The sequence below is a fragment of the Littorina saxatilis genome, linkage group LG11 (genome assembly GCF_037325665.1).
Source record: "Littorina saxatilis isolate snail1 linkage group LG11, US_GU_Lsax_2.0, whole genome shotgun sequence".
NCBI classification, from domain to species: Eukaryota; Metazoa; Mollusca; class Gastropoda; order Littorinimorpha; family Littorinidae; genus Littorina; species Littorina saxatilis.
The window spans coordinates 14,852,651-14,869,159 of NC_090255.1; the positions used below are offsets into that span (position 1 = coordinate 14,852,651).

General features: G+C 47.3%; 1 protein-coding gene across 1 annotated transcript in view; it reads left to right on the forward strand.

Annotated features, from left to right (window-relative positions):
• The window catches only part of LOC138979834 (E3 ubiquitin-protein ligase UBR5-like), a gene marked incomplete in the record, with an annotated part of 271,386 nt that overhangs the window by 7,977 nt on the left and 246,900 nt on the right, over nt 1-16,509 (forward strand). Inside the window, 2 exon segments of the mRNA XM_070352585.1 lie at nt 9,786-9,896; nt 10,152-10,309. Of these exon segments, the coding sequence (XP_070208686.1) occupies nt 9,786-9,896; nt 10,152-10,309 (269 nt within the window).

Genomic DNA, 16,509 nt, shown 5'->3' on the forward strand with positions numbered 1-16,509 from the left:
AGGTGCCATCATAGCTCACAATAATGTTCAGGGTGTCGTCGACACCAAGAGTAGTGCCACAGTATCTTGCATGAACTTCTCGAACATATATGCAACAGTGTCACTGAACACATGCTTCCGGAATTTCTCCAGTTGTGTGAATAGTTGGCTGGCATGAGTATGACTATGAAAGGTCTTGTGGTGAAGTCCAGCTAAATCCATGTTTTCACAGAAATTTCTGAATGTGGTGGCTCCCAGTCCACAAGCAAGTGAGGAATACACTGCCTGTCTGTTCATGTCGAACACTTTTGTCTTGGCCTTAAATTTTGTCGCAAGATACTGTTCATACACAGGCTCTTCGCACGAAGAACAGTTCACCTGGGCAAATACTGCCAAGCCACTTGTTGGTCTGGAGTCTGTGCAAAGAGACAAGCACTTGTTTTTACACTGTGGACAGCACAGACTTGCAACCATACTGTCTACTTCGGCAAAGTCTAGAATACAACACCCCTCTGGGTTTTTACCATGGTTTCAGTAGCAGCAGATGACTTAGTGTCAACTCCACCGGACACAAACCTCTCATACGATTCTTTTTTGAACTCACTTCTTGTCTTCGTGCCGAGAATGTTTTCAGTCGAAGGAATCGACGCGAGCACTAGCAGACGACCCCAAAACCGGCACTAATTCTGCCACGTCAGCCAGCACAGAAGCTGATTGCGCTGATTTCTTCGCCTTCCATTGATTCTTCACTTGATCTGTCCTCTTTTTCGTAGATTTTGGGGCTCCTCTGGTTGTTGATGGCTTGGTGCGAACCATTTTTGCACAGGAGCGTGTACTTTCACTGCTTGTAAACAAGCGCCATTGTTGTACCACGTGACCCCGGTTGAACGAATCAAGATCACATCATACGTCATACTCTCCGTATAAGGAAGTTGGCGTAGATTGACCTACATTGAAAATGTTCCGTTAGAGCCGAAGTAGTCCGGAAAATAACGAAACAACGGTCACATGCAAACAGGGGAGGCTATGTAGCAAGCAACGTCATGCAGTGTTCGCCCTGTCGGCTGCTCAAATTTGCTGATCAAGGTGTTGAAAATCGGCAATAATAAGGCAAGTTCAAGACAAATGAACGCAATCAGGCGAGGGTTGGTGTATTGAATTTATTTTTATTGCACAAAAAAAACATGTATATGCAACATCAACGGCAGAAATTGAAAGAAAAATGACCACAGTTTTCCAAACAGTCAAAATGTCTAAATGCCCAAATCTGCCCAAAAGCTCAAAAATCACCCCCGCACATCCCCTTAATGGCCCTACCCCTTTGGTGCTGAAGTAAACGATCAGTGGATAGTGAGTATAGTGCGTTCAGGGGTCAGGCTACTCTGGAAGGAGGGAAAGTCCCTTAACCAGAGTTCCACTGTCGTTCAAATTTCCCGTCAAGCTGGAAGCAAAGACAGCGATACTAGCAGAAATCTTGTCTCTATACGGAAGGATGCGAGACGAGGTGATGGACTACAACTCCCCAGGTTTTTATGGGAGAATTTTCGTGGTACCAAAGGCGTCAGGAGGCTGGCGCCCGGTTTTAGACCTGTCTCCCTTGAACAGATCCTGAGTCAGATCAAGTTCACGCTGGGTACTCCCGCGTCAGTCAGAGACGCACTCAGACCAGAAGACTGGGTGACGTTAATCTAGGACTTTACGTCAGACAGCTTATGATTAGCTTCAGTCGTCGAGCCTCTTGTTTAAGAATAAACGGCTTCTCAGTCACAATTCAGCGACTTTTGCCGGACAAAATGAAGCTCTCTTTAACCTTCCAAATTTTCACATTTAGGCATTTGGGTATCTTTTTCCCAGATGCAAAAGATAGTGAACGCGTTTGTTTGGCGGTAACAGTTAGAATCACACACCTTCTGGTTTAGTGTTTTCAACTTCAGCTTTACACTCTCAAGGGCCTTTTGTATCGCGTTTTATCTAACTACACGCTTACTGTAGTCTTCCCAGCGGTGGCCCCTGGATTTTGCACTTTTTGGCTTTGTGCCAGGAGTTTTCTCCTTCTTCGCAAACAGTACTCTTTGCCTCTAGATTAAGCCAACGAAGGCTGAATCACGAAACTTCTGTTTCGGGAATGCAGCTTTGGATACATACTCAGTTCCCTTTGCATGGTTCTAACGACTTTTTAGTCTGAGTCACTTCCGCATTTGGGCGGACAAAGTTGAGTATCTTTTCCCTCGGGGATATCGAACTTTAGGTTATCAATTCTTGATTTACCAGTTAATGGAACCTTGGCTCTACAGTGACCTCTTCTAACAGAGCCATTTATTTTATAATGCCAGTTCTCTTTCCTTGAAGATTTTTTTCCCAAGGTTTCAGAACTGGCTGCATGTAATGCCTCTAGCCATATATTCTTCGGCAATTTTAATCTCGTGAGACGCTCACTCACCCCTCCCTTGGGACGGGAGCATGGTCTGAGAGCGGATCAGGTTACCGATACACAGTTGCGCCTTCCCTGATTGCGGGCCAGTTAACATAATACTAACAGGCAGTCAGGTTTTCTATACTCCTGACGTTTTACCCCTGCTTTGTAACAGGGAAAGTATACCCGCTCTTTGCAGTTGTGGCTTAGACTTCCGTTTTCAGCCATAGGCAGCATCACGGTCTTTTCCGACCACCGAGGTTAACAATTATTGAGCCCGGTTCTGCCGGGATGGGTGACCGTTTGGAACACGGGCCTGGCAGGCAATCTCTTTAACATTCAAGCTGCGGCCTTTCGGCTTCAGCTATTGCACTGTCGTTTACTCAAGCACAACATCAGCAGTACTTCGCTCCCTAGTGGGTTACACTGCCTGTTTCACCGGAGTTCGCCTCCCTTTCTTTCAAAGCCACCGCTTAGGGACTTGGGTACTTAGTTCTCACTGATACCACTCCCGTAACCATTGAGGACATCGGTTGTTTTCTCTGGAGCTTGTTTTACTCTCTGTACTCCATCCTTTTCTTTGAAAAGATCAGTGACTTTCTGTCATACTCTCGCAAACGGGGCTTTCCTCTTCACTCATAAGTCTTATGAGACAAGGTGGAAGAAAAGAGGGGGGGGGGGGGGGGTGCATGTTCGTACTTGGACAGTTCTCCCTTGGGCTCCTTCCACACTGTGCGAGATAGAGCATGGATCCTACTCATAGGCCTTACCTGCTTAGGCGATGTTTCTTCCTAATCTTATCAGAGTGTCTTGCGCAGCTCGCAGTATTAGATTACAGGTCTCCCTTTACAGAGAGACCATAGGCTAGATAGCGTTCATAGCCAGAGGGTCACAGCACGGCAAGGCTGAGTCTTTTGGTACGGGAGGTTCTATGCTCCACAGATTTTGAACCGCTACAGGCCGCTCTTCTTCATTAATCTGACGTGGAAACACTCTCCACTTTGCTTCTAGCTACGGCACACAGAGGTAGCGAGATTCACGCACTCTCTGGCTTACCGGGAGACGTAGTATTTATTAGAGGCACTCTATCTCACTCCGTTTCCGGCCAGACTTCTTAGCCAAAAATCAGAAGTCAGGGTAACCATCTCTGATGGTCTAAGTTTTTCCTCGTTATAGGATTCTCGCCACAGGCGACACAGTCTTATGAATCTGACCAGTTGGATCACAATGCTCCTCAGGGATGTTGCTACAAATCCATACCTATAGGACAAATGTCCTGAGTTCTTCAGCATCAATAGGACATTTGACCGCTTTCAGAAAGTCTAATAGGACATTATGAATTTGCGCCAAACAGCTTATAACACATTCCATGGAATTGTTCCAAAGTCATGTGCACACACACACATACACACACACACCCACGCGCGCGCGCTGTAGAACACACACATAATATAGTAAATACATCAACACAGTGTGTGTATAATGTTGTATTTGTTTAGTTTCAAAGAAACCACAACAAAGAAACCAACATGAACAACTTCAGAGCTCTTACTTTGATTACAAACTGCATGATTTGGATAAAAGTTGAAAAACAAAATGATCGGTTTGATCTAATGCTGATCTTTTGCAGGCTTTAGGGGTTTTTTTCAGCGGCATAATTCAGTGCTTCGTCTCGTATCGAAAACAAAAGCAGACGACAAATTTAGTCAGTTGGAGTTGTCTCCCGTACTCCTGCAGCATGCACTGATCTAAAAATAATCCACTATAATAGACGGTTATACCCAAACGGCGCATACCGCAAACGGTTCGGGAATTCCCGATAAAAGAAAAGACCCGCACTGGCAACTCCAGTGTCAGCTGAACACGAGAGCGTTCGGTCTTTTAGAAGATTTGTATCTTGAAATGAAAATTAACGAATATCGCGCTGTCCGAAGGAATGGAGTACATATCGGACAATGACCACGCTCAGGCTAAAACGATAGGACATGAGACCGACATGCGGCAATGTGAATCGGACATTTGGGGATTTTCATCGATAAATGTCCGATGTCCGACGCCTAACGACATCCCTGGCTCCTTCCTGTCTCATACAAGGAGTTAAGATCACAAACATAAGCTACTTTTATCGTCTTTGTTTACAAAGGAAGATAGTGACATAGCTAAGTTGGTCTTAAAATCAGGAAGATTTTCTGAAGTCCTCGACTCCGCCTATACTGGTGATCTGAGGATGTTTTTATCTACTTTTACCTGCGCGACATTCCAGTACGCAGCAGGATGGTACAAAGGCTCTACCAGCGATGGTAGCAGCAGGGCAATTGTTGCCTAGCTCATAGGTGAGCATCCCACCACCTTAATTAGCAATCTGCTATATGTGAATTGGGATAAGATATGTAATTTAATCGAAAATTTTAATGTAAATTTTCATTTGATTAATATACTTACCCAATTCACATACTGAAGTCCCTCCCGCCTACCCCGCTTTAGTTCTCCTAAAAATATTACAGGGGCGCTTCGAGCGAATGAATACAAGATGGCGGCGAGAGCACGCATGCGCATAGCATGCTGGGGGGTATCCTTGTCATGACGTCATTATGTGACGGTCAAGGCTGTTCTATTTTTAGGGTACTTCCCCCTTACCAGGGTGAGCGTAGTTTTCAGCGTCCTAGCACTAAACTGAAGTAAATTGCTATATGTGAATTGGGTAAGTATATTAATCAAATGAAAATTTACATTAAAATTTTCGATTCTCCCAGTAAGGTAATATATTGTGCTACGTTGCAAGCCCCTGGAGCAATTTTTTGATTAGTGCTTTTGTGAACAAGAAAGAATTAACAAGTGGCTCTATCCCATCTCCCCCCCTTTCCCCGTTGCGATATAACCTTCGTGGTTGAAAACACCAAATAAAGAAAGAACTTTGTCATAGCCCGTTGTCCAAGGAAAACTATCGCATCATTTTTTTAGGTTCGTGTGCACTCCCCTCCCCCCCCCCCCCCCCCCCCCCAGTTAGACATACAAATGTTATGTTTAAATGGTGTCTTTTGGGCCCTAATTTGTGGAAAGTGAAAGACTTCAAAGCTAACCTAGTTCTTGCCTGTACCACATGCCTTTTGTATACTGAGCAACAACAAAACAGTATCAAAACAAAAGAATTGTGAACAGTAACAAAAACTTTGGAAGCAAAACTGAGCCCAAAGCAATATAAGAGGTAAAAAGTGGGAGTTTTTGAAGTTGATATATGTGGTAGCTTCAATTAGAGACATAAATAGCATTCATCCACCTCCCCCCCCCCCCCCCCAAAAAAAAAAAGGTTAGTTTGTTGGTGTGAATTACATGTACTACTCAGGAGTAAACATGATAACTTTTCTAAGCCATCTAAGAGTAATTTTTAATCTGATCACACATTGTAAGTGTATTGTATCACACATGCTTTAACCCAATGCCCCCTGACAAAAAAATGGCAGGCAGCCTTCTTAATCCTGAGCAAAGGGAAACTACTCCGCACAACATGCACACATACAAAACAAAACAATTCATATAAAATCATAGAGTACTCACATTTATATAGAAGATGGCAGAATAACTCGAGAATAGACTATAGTTTCATATGCAAGTATGTTCTGTCCACTTCCGATGTAATAAATGTTGTTTAAAAAAAACAATCCAGCAAGTGTTCTTCAAAAACGTCCAACGTGTCAGCCTTCAGTCCTCATTTACACCAATATATGTTGAAACTCCCAGAAAAATCCTCCCGAAAGTCCTGTTGTCGAATAACAACACCCAGATCGATGTCAGACTCATCCCCTTTCACCTCTTCAAGTAGAAAACCTTCGAAAGGCGTGTCAGAATCGTCATCTGAGTTCCCCATGATCGAACACCATACTTCCAAACCTTCGTTCAACGCCATTATGTCAGCCAAAAAAATCTCAAACTTTGAAAATTCACAGCAAACACACTATCGCATCGATTCAAACTCTGCAAACGCTAGAATGAAGCAGCCGGAAGGAAGTGCATTAATCACATCCGGTCGCAAGGCCTTATGGGTAAGGCTCAAAGCGAAAGTGAAAGTAGGTGACCTAGTGTTTAGCGGGCCATGCCGGGCGTTTCAGGGATTTCATAGGGCACTTCCAGCGGGCCATGCCGGGCGGTTCAGGGGGCATTGGGTTAAGCATGACCATGTTCAGAGAGTGAAAATTCGGAAGGTTTGCTTTTCTTAAACATAGCAACGATCAGATGTTCTGTCAGGTTAATGTACAAGATCAATTATATATATTTATGTAAGCTCTACCTTAATATTACTGAAGAACTCCCTTAGGTTGAACAATGGCAAAATTCATTCTGAACGTAAAATAATGTTGAAATCCATCTCTATTTTACGGGTCTCTCAATATTACAACCCATTTTTCTGTGACGGATTATTTTTCCTTCTAATTCTTTGTATTTCTTACCGCTATATTACATACCGCTCTCTAATATGACATACGACCGACCATCAGTGGACTTATAACGACTTTTCCATGGGTGGGAGTTTTTCCGTCCCAAACGGATTTCGGCCCCAGGAAGAATTTTGGGAATTTTTGTTTTGTTTAATTCCTTTTTTTGTAATCCCTGTCAGCTGTAGTTTACACTGGGTCAGTGATTGATTTGCCAGGTCAGCCACCTTTCAGAGAGAGAGAGGGTTCTGAAAAGGGTGCCAAGGTTATAGTACATGTCACAACAGGGGGGGGGGGGGGGGGGGGGGGGGGGGTAATATCATACTGGGAAATGTGGCATCTTAGTTGCTATCTATTTGAAAATCAAGGTCAGCCACATCTTTATATACATTGAGTCCTTTTGAAAGTTAGCAAGTCAAACAAACTTACTTGAACATATTTCTCTTTTAATTCAAGCTATGATTCAACAATTATTTGCAAATTTTACTCCTAAAATGATGAATTGATCAGGCGATTGTGCATGGCAAGGGATATAACTCTGGAGGCTTCTATTTTTGTCTAAACCTTCATACTTTCAACCTGAGCAGGTAGCCCTTTTGAAGGTGTTCAATTGAAACAAACTGACTTAAAACTTGTTTTTTATTTAGTTCAAACTATGGTTCAACAGTTATTTGAGAATGTACCTCCTGCAATAATAAATTCATAAGCTACAAGTTGAGAAGATGTAATACATTAGGGAGGTGACTGTTATTTCCTGTGTTTGTCTAAACTTTTTGTTAGCATGGCGATTTTCCTTTAACCAGGTAAACATTTTTTTTAAATCAAAGACAAAACTAGGTGATGAAATCAAATACCTTCAATTCTACTACGTTCTTACCAGTTCCATTTAACTTTGCATACCATGCTAATAACTCAGTAAAAAACTTTATACCATCAAGCTTATACCTCTATGTGGAAGAAACGCCCGGGCTATAGGGGATAGCACATTAACCGGGCTATTCCACATAGAGGTATAAGCTTGATGGTATAAAGTTTTTTACTGAGTTATTAGCATGGTATGCAAAGTTAAATGGAACTGGTAAGTACTTGTAGAAAGAGAGATTAATAAGAATCTCTACAGTTTACACGATTTTTAATTTTGCATCTTCAATTTTAGGTTTTTGTTTAACTCATTCAAGGCGCGTCTAAATTTCTCCTGTGTTCCCTGCCAGCGCGCGATTTAGAGCCATTTTGAAACAAATTATAAAAAATCAACAACACAAGATAACCTTACATACCTTTATGTTTTTGCAAAGTTTGGAACTTACTCTTTTAGAAAATATATGAAACATTTGAAAGTACATACCTTTTGTTGTCTTCATATCCAGGCAAAATATCCAATTTGAAGCAAAAAAACAAAAACTTTTTTGTTCTTGAATGAAACACCAGTAACTCACTGTTGCAGTACTTTTTCTCACAAAATCAAGCTGATGTGCACTGTTTCAAATGTCAAGAGTGTTGCTGGTGAGTCAGAAACAAAAATTACTGTTAAATAGACTTGAACTGGTGAGTGTCAAGCATAATCGAGGCGCGTCTAAATTGTTAAATCGACCCTGTGTTACCTCAAATCGCACGATTTTGACCCATTTTTTAAAAAATAATAAAAATCAACAACACAAAATAACCTTACCTACCTTACATTTTTGCAAAGTTTGAAACTTGCTCTTTTAGAAAATATATGAAACATTTGAAAGAACATACCTTTTGTTGTCTTCACATCCAGTCAAACTACCTCTTTGAAGCAAAAAACAAACAACTTTCTACGTCATGGGTTCATCATACACAATGTCATGATCGACACTTTCATTGCCCGAATCATCACCCAAATGATCGTCCATTGGCACAAACTCGTCACCAGAATCTAAAATATCATCTCCACTATCATCATCACTAAGGTCAAGATCAGAACCGTACTGAACAACAAGTTCTAGCACTCTTTTCAAGTTACTACGTCTTGTCAGCAGAACGATCCGCCATCTTGGAAAAGTCAAAACACGTGGGTCGCACACCGTCAACAAAATCAAATTAATCCCAACAATTGAAGTGAAGGAACTGTTTACAGTGAATGGTTCCACTGTAGACATATAGAAGTTCATTGCAGGGGTTGTTTCCCTTGGTCCGCAGGACCGTTTACACCTTTAAAAATTCGTGATATCCGTCGGAACTCAAGTACAGGCACGCGGCTAACGCTAAACACAGGTGTCAGAATTCCAGTTCCGACACGCAGCGAATGAGTTAAGCGAGGAGAGGCTTCTAAAACCCTTCTTGAAATGTGATTACCTCTAGCAAGAGTGATGCAACTTAAAACCTTCAAGTATAGAGGTTTTTGATTTTGTGCATTCATCCCCCCCCCCCCCCCCCCAAAAAAAAAAGGCTGCCAGGATAGGCTCAAATAGCCCCTCTTGAAATGCTAAAATTCATTTTCAGCTGGGTGGTTACTAATACCTTCAAGTTAACAAGATTGTTCATATTATGCATCTCCAAAAAGCTTGTTTGTTCTTAGATTTAGATTCAGGAGAAGCCACCTTAACCCTCCCTGAAATGCTAAAATTCATTTTCGGCAGGGTGGTTACAAATACCTTCAAGTTTGCAAAATGTTTCATATTTTGCATCTCCAGAAAGCTTGTTTGTTCTTCGATTTAGAGTCAGGAGAGGCCACCTAAACCCTCCCTAAAATGCCAAAATTCATTTTTGGCTGGGGGGGGGGGGGGGGGCCACTGCCCCCCCTAGACTCCCCATGTTCAGTGCTGGCAACATTTTGGGCTCCCACCCATGCTTTTCCCAACATTATTACGAGTTTGGTTTACTTACCTTATCTCCAGATGATTCAGTACGCGAACCGGACGTGAAAACGTGGTGCAATCCTTTCCGTGTACAACATCACTGTGGGACGCAAACAAATTTTTCCTCCTCTCATATTTCAGAGCTCACTGAGTCGACACCCAAAGGCTGCCAGCCTAGGTCTGCTTGGTGAGAGGATCATGGGAATGGCTGTCTGCAGCATACGGGCTTCTGTCTTCACCGAGTCTGGAAAGGTCAGTAAATATTATGTTATGACCATACTTAGTGCCGTGACCGACAACAGTTCCTTTCTACTTGTTGATAACACTGATGCTATAAGGATCTGAAATGTTCATTGCTGTTGTCAAGGAGTAAGCTGACATTTTGGGACTTACCTGGGGAATCAGCAGTGTTCCCTGTTCTCTGTATGGACAGCCGGGCATGAAAAAAACCTTCACAGTCGTTGTTGAAAGAAGAGCTGTGAAACTTCTGTTATATTTTGTGACAAGGTGGCAACATGGTTGGATGACATTTTGTCGAGCGTGTCCAGCAAACTGGAACACCCTGCCCAGCAGTTCTCCGAGTTTCAGACTGACCACATAACAGCGCTCCACGTCTGTCCTCTCTACACCTGTGCTCAGCTGGACAGCGGTGCCCTCTACTGGTGGTATGTTACGCAGCTACATCAATATGTGTGCTTGCCCGTGTCTGTTTCATAAAGAACTTTTCTTTTTATTGTGAAAGGCAACTTCAAACAGATCTTCTATCAGGGTTAGGGTCTTAAAAGGGAGGGGGAGGGGGGGGGGGGGTCTTCTATCGGGGGGTCTTAAAAGGGAGGTTCCTCTGTTATGAGACATGACGAAGAGGAGTTGTATATTAGCATTTGCTTTTCATGTTTTAACACACGGTTTCATTGCCAATGTTCATGTGTCACGACAGCAATCAAACGTCAAGTCTGAAGGAAGTCTCTGTACGGATCTACCCATCCACGTCTCTCTCTCTCTCTCTCTCTCTCTCTCTCTCTCTCTCTCTCTCTCTCTCTCTCTCTCTCTCTCTCTCTCTCTGATTCCGCCTCCACCTTTACTCCACACTGTCTGTTGGCATGCACCTTTCTAAACAAGACGCACTATCAACAAACAGAAGAGGAAAGCGAGAGAGAGAGAGAAATGGATACCGTCTCTGCATCTGCACATACAGTTGACCCGTGTCCGTCCCGGGCGGGATTCAAATCCGCGACCTCAAGTCACGCAAAATTGTTTTAAACCATACTGAAAGAGAGAGAGACTAAACCACACCGACAGAGAGAAAAAGATGAAAGAATGACTTTATATGAAACACAGGTGTATGCGAGTGTAGGTGTAATCAGCCACCTGCACTTGTTGTAGCCTGACCGAGATCATACGTGGTGACATGGATACCGTCTCTGTGTCTGCACATACAGTTGACCCATGTCTGTCCCGAGTCGGAATCGAATCCGCTACACCTGCACTTGTAGCATGACCGAGATCATACGTGGTGACACGGGGCGGGGACAAGGACCATTGAACACATTCAATCACATATTCTTACGTCAACTCACATAAATAGCATTAACTTAAGTTCATTGCTTAGGTATTGAAGTAGTACTCGACCCTGGTACAGGGGGAGGTAACTCCCAAAACAAAACAAGTCCGTAGTCAAGGACAGGAGTCACCTCCCCTACCGGTAACCCCGCGCATGCGCGAGCCCTGCTACCGGTCATCATTCCACCCACTTCAACACTTCTGATAGGACGTGTTGTAGTTCTCTGGCATTTTTGCCTTGGCCTTTGTGGAAGGCCATTTGACCTTGGTTTCCTGCGTTGCGTCTCTTCTTCTTGGTAAGAACGTTCTTGTTTTTCGCAACGCGTTTCGACATTTTGTAATTTTTGCCTTCCCTGTGAAATTTTGTCACCACGTGTTACGTTTGGCACTTTGTTTCATAATGGCGAATAAAGGCTCGAAGAGCAAATCGAAGCAAGTCTCTCTTCTCGCTTCCCCAGGGAAGGATAAAGATAAAGATAAAGCCAAAGCTAAGCCCAAGACGCGTACCTCGGTAGCTTCTACCCCGGCTAAGCCTTCTGTAGTGCAGGTTTTCGATCCCGCGACTAAGGAGTCTGCGCGCGCGTCTATCGACTCTACGTCGTCTGCACTGGTGTTTCAGTCACCCCCTTTGCTCTCGCCGGTTTCTCGGCCGAGTGATGTCGTGACTAGGGATGAACTTTTGTCCATGTTTGCCGCGCTTAAGCAAGATTTGCAGTCTTTGCATTCGGCTGAAAGGAGCGTGACTCGCTCGACGGTCACTTCCCTACCGCCTGGTGTGGGGCACGTTTCGTCTCTTTCTCGGCTGCGTGCGTCAGCCACCATTACTTCGGCTGACATTGGACCGGACTGTTCTGGTCTTTTGACTGATTCACCTGGTTTTCCAGGGGAGTTTGGTCTCTCAGCACCGCCCATCTCTAGCGCTCCGGCGTTGGATGGTGTTAGTGGGAGTTCTCAATTTTTGGGGGGCTCTCATATACCTGTTTTCCCAGGTTTCGCTTCTGCGTTTCCGCCGGGATTTCGGACGACTCCTCCTCGGCTGCATTCTGCCCCTGTGGCATCTGTGCGGGGGAGCGGTGACGCGCGCCAGTCTGTCTCCTTGGGTTCAGTTTCGGCTGTTCCGGCCTCTGGGGGGCAGGCAGCAACAGCTTCCTTGTCCGTTTTCGGCCTGGGAGAGGTTGTCGGCGGTCAACGACCTGCTACTTCCGGTTCGGCTTCTGCCGTTCCCCTCAATAGTACGCAGGGGGTAGCCTCCTCAGGTCTCCCCTCGGGGTTTCCTGTCGCGGCTACCCACGGAACGTCGTCCTCCGCTTCCGGTTTTGCTTCGGCGAGCATTTCCAACGGAGGGCAGCACATCGGTGTTTCCGGTAGCGGTGACCCTGCTATTCCGGCTCCGGTGATGCACCGACTTCCGTCCGCTACTACCGGTTCCGTTTCGGCGGTTCCGGTTTCCAGTAGCGCTGTCGCTGGGCAATTCTTGGCTAGTGGTTCTGCACTTCCGAGTTTTGGTCAGCCGACTTTGGCCACTTCCTCCTCTGGTGTTCCGGCGGATGTGTGGGTTTCCGGTGGGATTCCGGACCACTATTCTGACGAAGAACAGGAAGGTTGCTTCGAGGGAATAGAGGGTGATGACGATCGTTCTGAGTCAGATGCACCTTTGCGTATCCCCAGCAAGCTTGGCCCTACTCTGGAGTTGGCGGTGGAGATCACTTCGTGGTATTTTCCCGAAGGTGTCTCGGCCGAATCTACTTTCGCTGCTCCTCCTCCTTCCGCTATGGCAGATTTTGCGGGCATCGGGGATGCTAAGGCGCGGTTTCGCTTTGTCGAGTCGCCTTCTGTCCCTTTTGCGATGGCTCAGGTGTTGGGTGCAGACGCTGCCTCACCCTTCCCTATTTTGGTCGCTCATGGCAATGCTCCTGCATCTGCTCAGCCTTGGTTGGCCTCGGCACAGGCAGGCGGCGGCCCACCAGCCAATTTGAGAAGAACGCGGCTTCCGTGCAAGTCGCACTCCCTCCTCTCCTCGTTTTCGTTGCCCAAAACACCATTTCCAGTGACACCAGAACTGGCTCGTCTGCGGCAAGACGGGTATAGCCGCTAGTGAACCGCCGTTTGCACGGAACAGGGTCTCCTAGGGCTAGAGGAGAGCGGGCGTTCCTCCCTTGAGCTTGCCTCTCTGGCGGAAACGCTGATTAGGTCTTTGACGAGAGCCATTACGTCATCCATTGAACCCTTCAAATTTCGGGATGACGCGGTTGAGGCAGACGCAGCCATGCTCCTGGCTGCTCTAGCGAAGGTCACTGACAACCAGATGACGAACGCGGCTCGTCTCTATTCACAAGTTGTGTTTTGGAGACGTGAGGCCCTTCTCAACGGCTCGCGTTTGACTGACAAAGCCACCATAGACTCTTTGCGAGTCTCTCCCTTCTCTGAGGGGGCGTTGTTGGGGTCGCGTTCACTGGAAGCTCTTCGGAGGCAAGCCGAAGAAACCCGCGACCAGCATGTGGTTCAGCTGACGGAGCTTGCTCTCAAGCAGCAGAGCAACAAACCACGAGAGTCTGCCCCAGCGCCTGCTATGTCTTCTGGGCAGAAGGCGTCTCAAGCAGGAAGAGGCGGCTCGAGGTCCCGCCCTTACCAGCGTAAGCCTTCCTTCGGGAAGCGGGGGTCTGGGCGCAAGCCCAACCCCCAATGAGACACCCCCGATTCAATCACCCCCCAAGCCTCTACCCCTTTGGTAGCGGGCGGCCTCTCCCGGGCCCTTCCAGCATGGCTGTCCCGGACAGACAGTCTCTGGATCATGGGGGTGATTCGGTCGGGGTTCCGTCTTCCTTGGCAGGAAGACAAAGCACCTCTGTCCAGAGCGCCGGCCAATTTCCGGTTTCCGGTCAGCTCCGACGCTCGGGAGGCAATCCAAGCCGAGATTCTTCTATTGCTGCAGAAACATGCAATAGAAGAGGTTCTCGACCACTCCTCTTTGGGATTCTACGGCATGATTTTCGTCGTACCCAAGGCGTCCGGGGGGTGGCGTCCGGTCTTAGATCTTACACCTTTGAACCGCTTTCTGCGCAAAGTTCGGTTCACAATGGAAACGCCAGCAACCGTCAGGGAGGCACTTCGTCCCCTAGATTGGGTGACGTCCGTCGACCTGACGGATGCTTACTTCCATATCCTCATGCACAAGGCAGACCGGAAGTGGCTGCGTTTCGTGTGGGGGGACCGAGTGTTTCAGTTTTGAGCTCTACCCTTCGGGCTTTCGCTCGCCCCCTGGGTATTCACGATGGTTGTGCGCCAGTTTTGCGCCCTTGTGCGGCAGCACGGCGTTTGTCTCAGAGTGTACTTAGACGACTGGCTGATTCTTCATCAGCAAAAAGCACTCTGCCTCCAGCATACCCAGTTCGTTCTTGCCCAGGCACAGGCTCTCGGCTTTCAGGTCAACCGAACCAAGTCCGAGTTGTCTCCGACACAGACCTTTACTTACCTGGGCATGGTATTCGATACACGGGAGTGGACAGTCCGTCCCACTCAACGACGTATCGACAAACTGCAGGCCCTCCTGTCTTCCCTGTTAGGGCGACATTCGGCTCCAGCCAGGACGCTTGCGTCGTTACAGGGCCAGATGGAGTCCATGTCGACTCTCATCCCGCTCGGCAGGGCACACAAGCGCCCATTTCAGGAGGCACTCGGTTCAGTCTGGAACCCGGCCTCCCAGGGATGGGATGTTTCAGTCCCTCTCGGGGGCTGGTTTCAGCAGGCCACGCTTCAGTGGATGAACACTCTCTGGCTCACGCAGGGAGTGCCCATAGCGCTACCTTTTCCCTCCACGCATCTCTTCTCGGACGCGTCTCAGAAGGGCTGGGGAGCTCACTTGGACGCACACACGACTTCCGGTCGGTGGTCACCAGAGCAGCAGCTATGGCACATCAACCGCCTTGAGCTCGAGGCGGTGTTCTTGGGCCTACAGCATTTTGTCTCCGCCCTCAAGGGCAACCACGTGTTGATCCATACAGACAACACGACGGTGGCTGCTTATCTCAACAAGCAGGGAGGCTCTCGGTCTCAGCTGTTGTCCAGCCGAGCATGCGAGATACTCTCTTGGTGCGCTCGCCATCAGATTCTGATCTCGGCTCGCTATCTGCCCGGCTGTCTGAACGTCTTGGCCGACGCTCTCAGCCGTTCCTCTCAGGTCCTTCATACAGAGTGGACCATTACCCATCAGGCGCTCCTACGTCTTTGAGCGCAAGTAGAGCGCCCGATGATCGATCTCTTTGCCACGAGATTCTCGCGTCGCCTCCCGATCTTCGTCTCCCCCTTTCCGGATCCGGAGGCGTGGAAGATCGACGCTTACGCCTTCCCACCCGTTCCGCTCATCGGAAAGGTCCTGCGAAAGGCCTCGTCTTCTTCTCGTTGCTCCCCGCTGGCCGTGCCAGCATTGGTTTCCGGATCTTTTGCGGCTCGCCAGCGGCCCTCCGATCCCTCTCGGCCTCAGGCGAGGGGAGCTGCTTCAGCCCAGGACGGGGATTCTGCACGATCTCCCCCAGTTCCTGGACCTTCACGCCTGGAGACTGTGCGGAGATCACTGAGGCGCTCAGGCGCCTCTGATCTCACTCTGGACTTGGTCCAGAAGGCACACAGGCCTCTGTTTATTCATCGCATTGGCTGTCTTGGACGAGATGGTGTGCAGTTAATGATGTTAACCCGGTCGCTCCGCGATCGATGCAGGTCGCAAACCATCTGGCATGGCTCTCCTCCCAGGGTCGTGCAGCGTTTACTCTAAGAGTACGCAGGTCCGCCATTCCCGTGACGCTTAAACAGCTCTGGCGCTCCATCTCCCTTGGAGGAGTCATCGCGAGTGTGCTGAAGGGCGCCGCCCTCAGTACCGCAGCAGCAAGGACTTCGGTCCCGGCTTGGGATGTTCTTTTAGAACTAGAATTCTTACGTTCTAGTGCATTCGAACCGTTACAAGGCGCTAGCCTCTCTAATCTTACGCGTAAGACTCTCATGCTAATCCTGCTCGCTTCGGCGCGGAGAGGTAGCGAGATCCATGGCCTTTCCGGCATAGACCGTGACATCGCGTTTGAAAGAGACGGTTCTGTCTCACTGCGTTTTCGTCCCGATTTTCTTGCAAAGAATCAAAAACCGGACCAGCTTACACAAGCTATTTCCATTCGGCCTCTCCTGGACATTTTGGCGCCCGGCGATCCGGATCTTTGTAATTGCCCGGCACTTAAGGCGTATTTGTCTCGCACCGCGCCGCTCAGAGCATCTAATCAGAAGCTGCTATTTATTTCACTTAACACAGTTAGAAATAAAG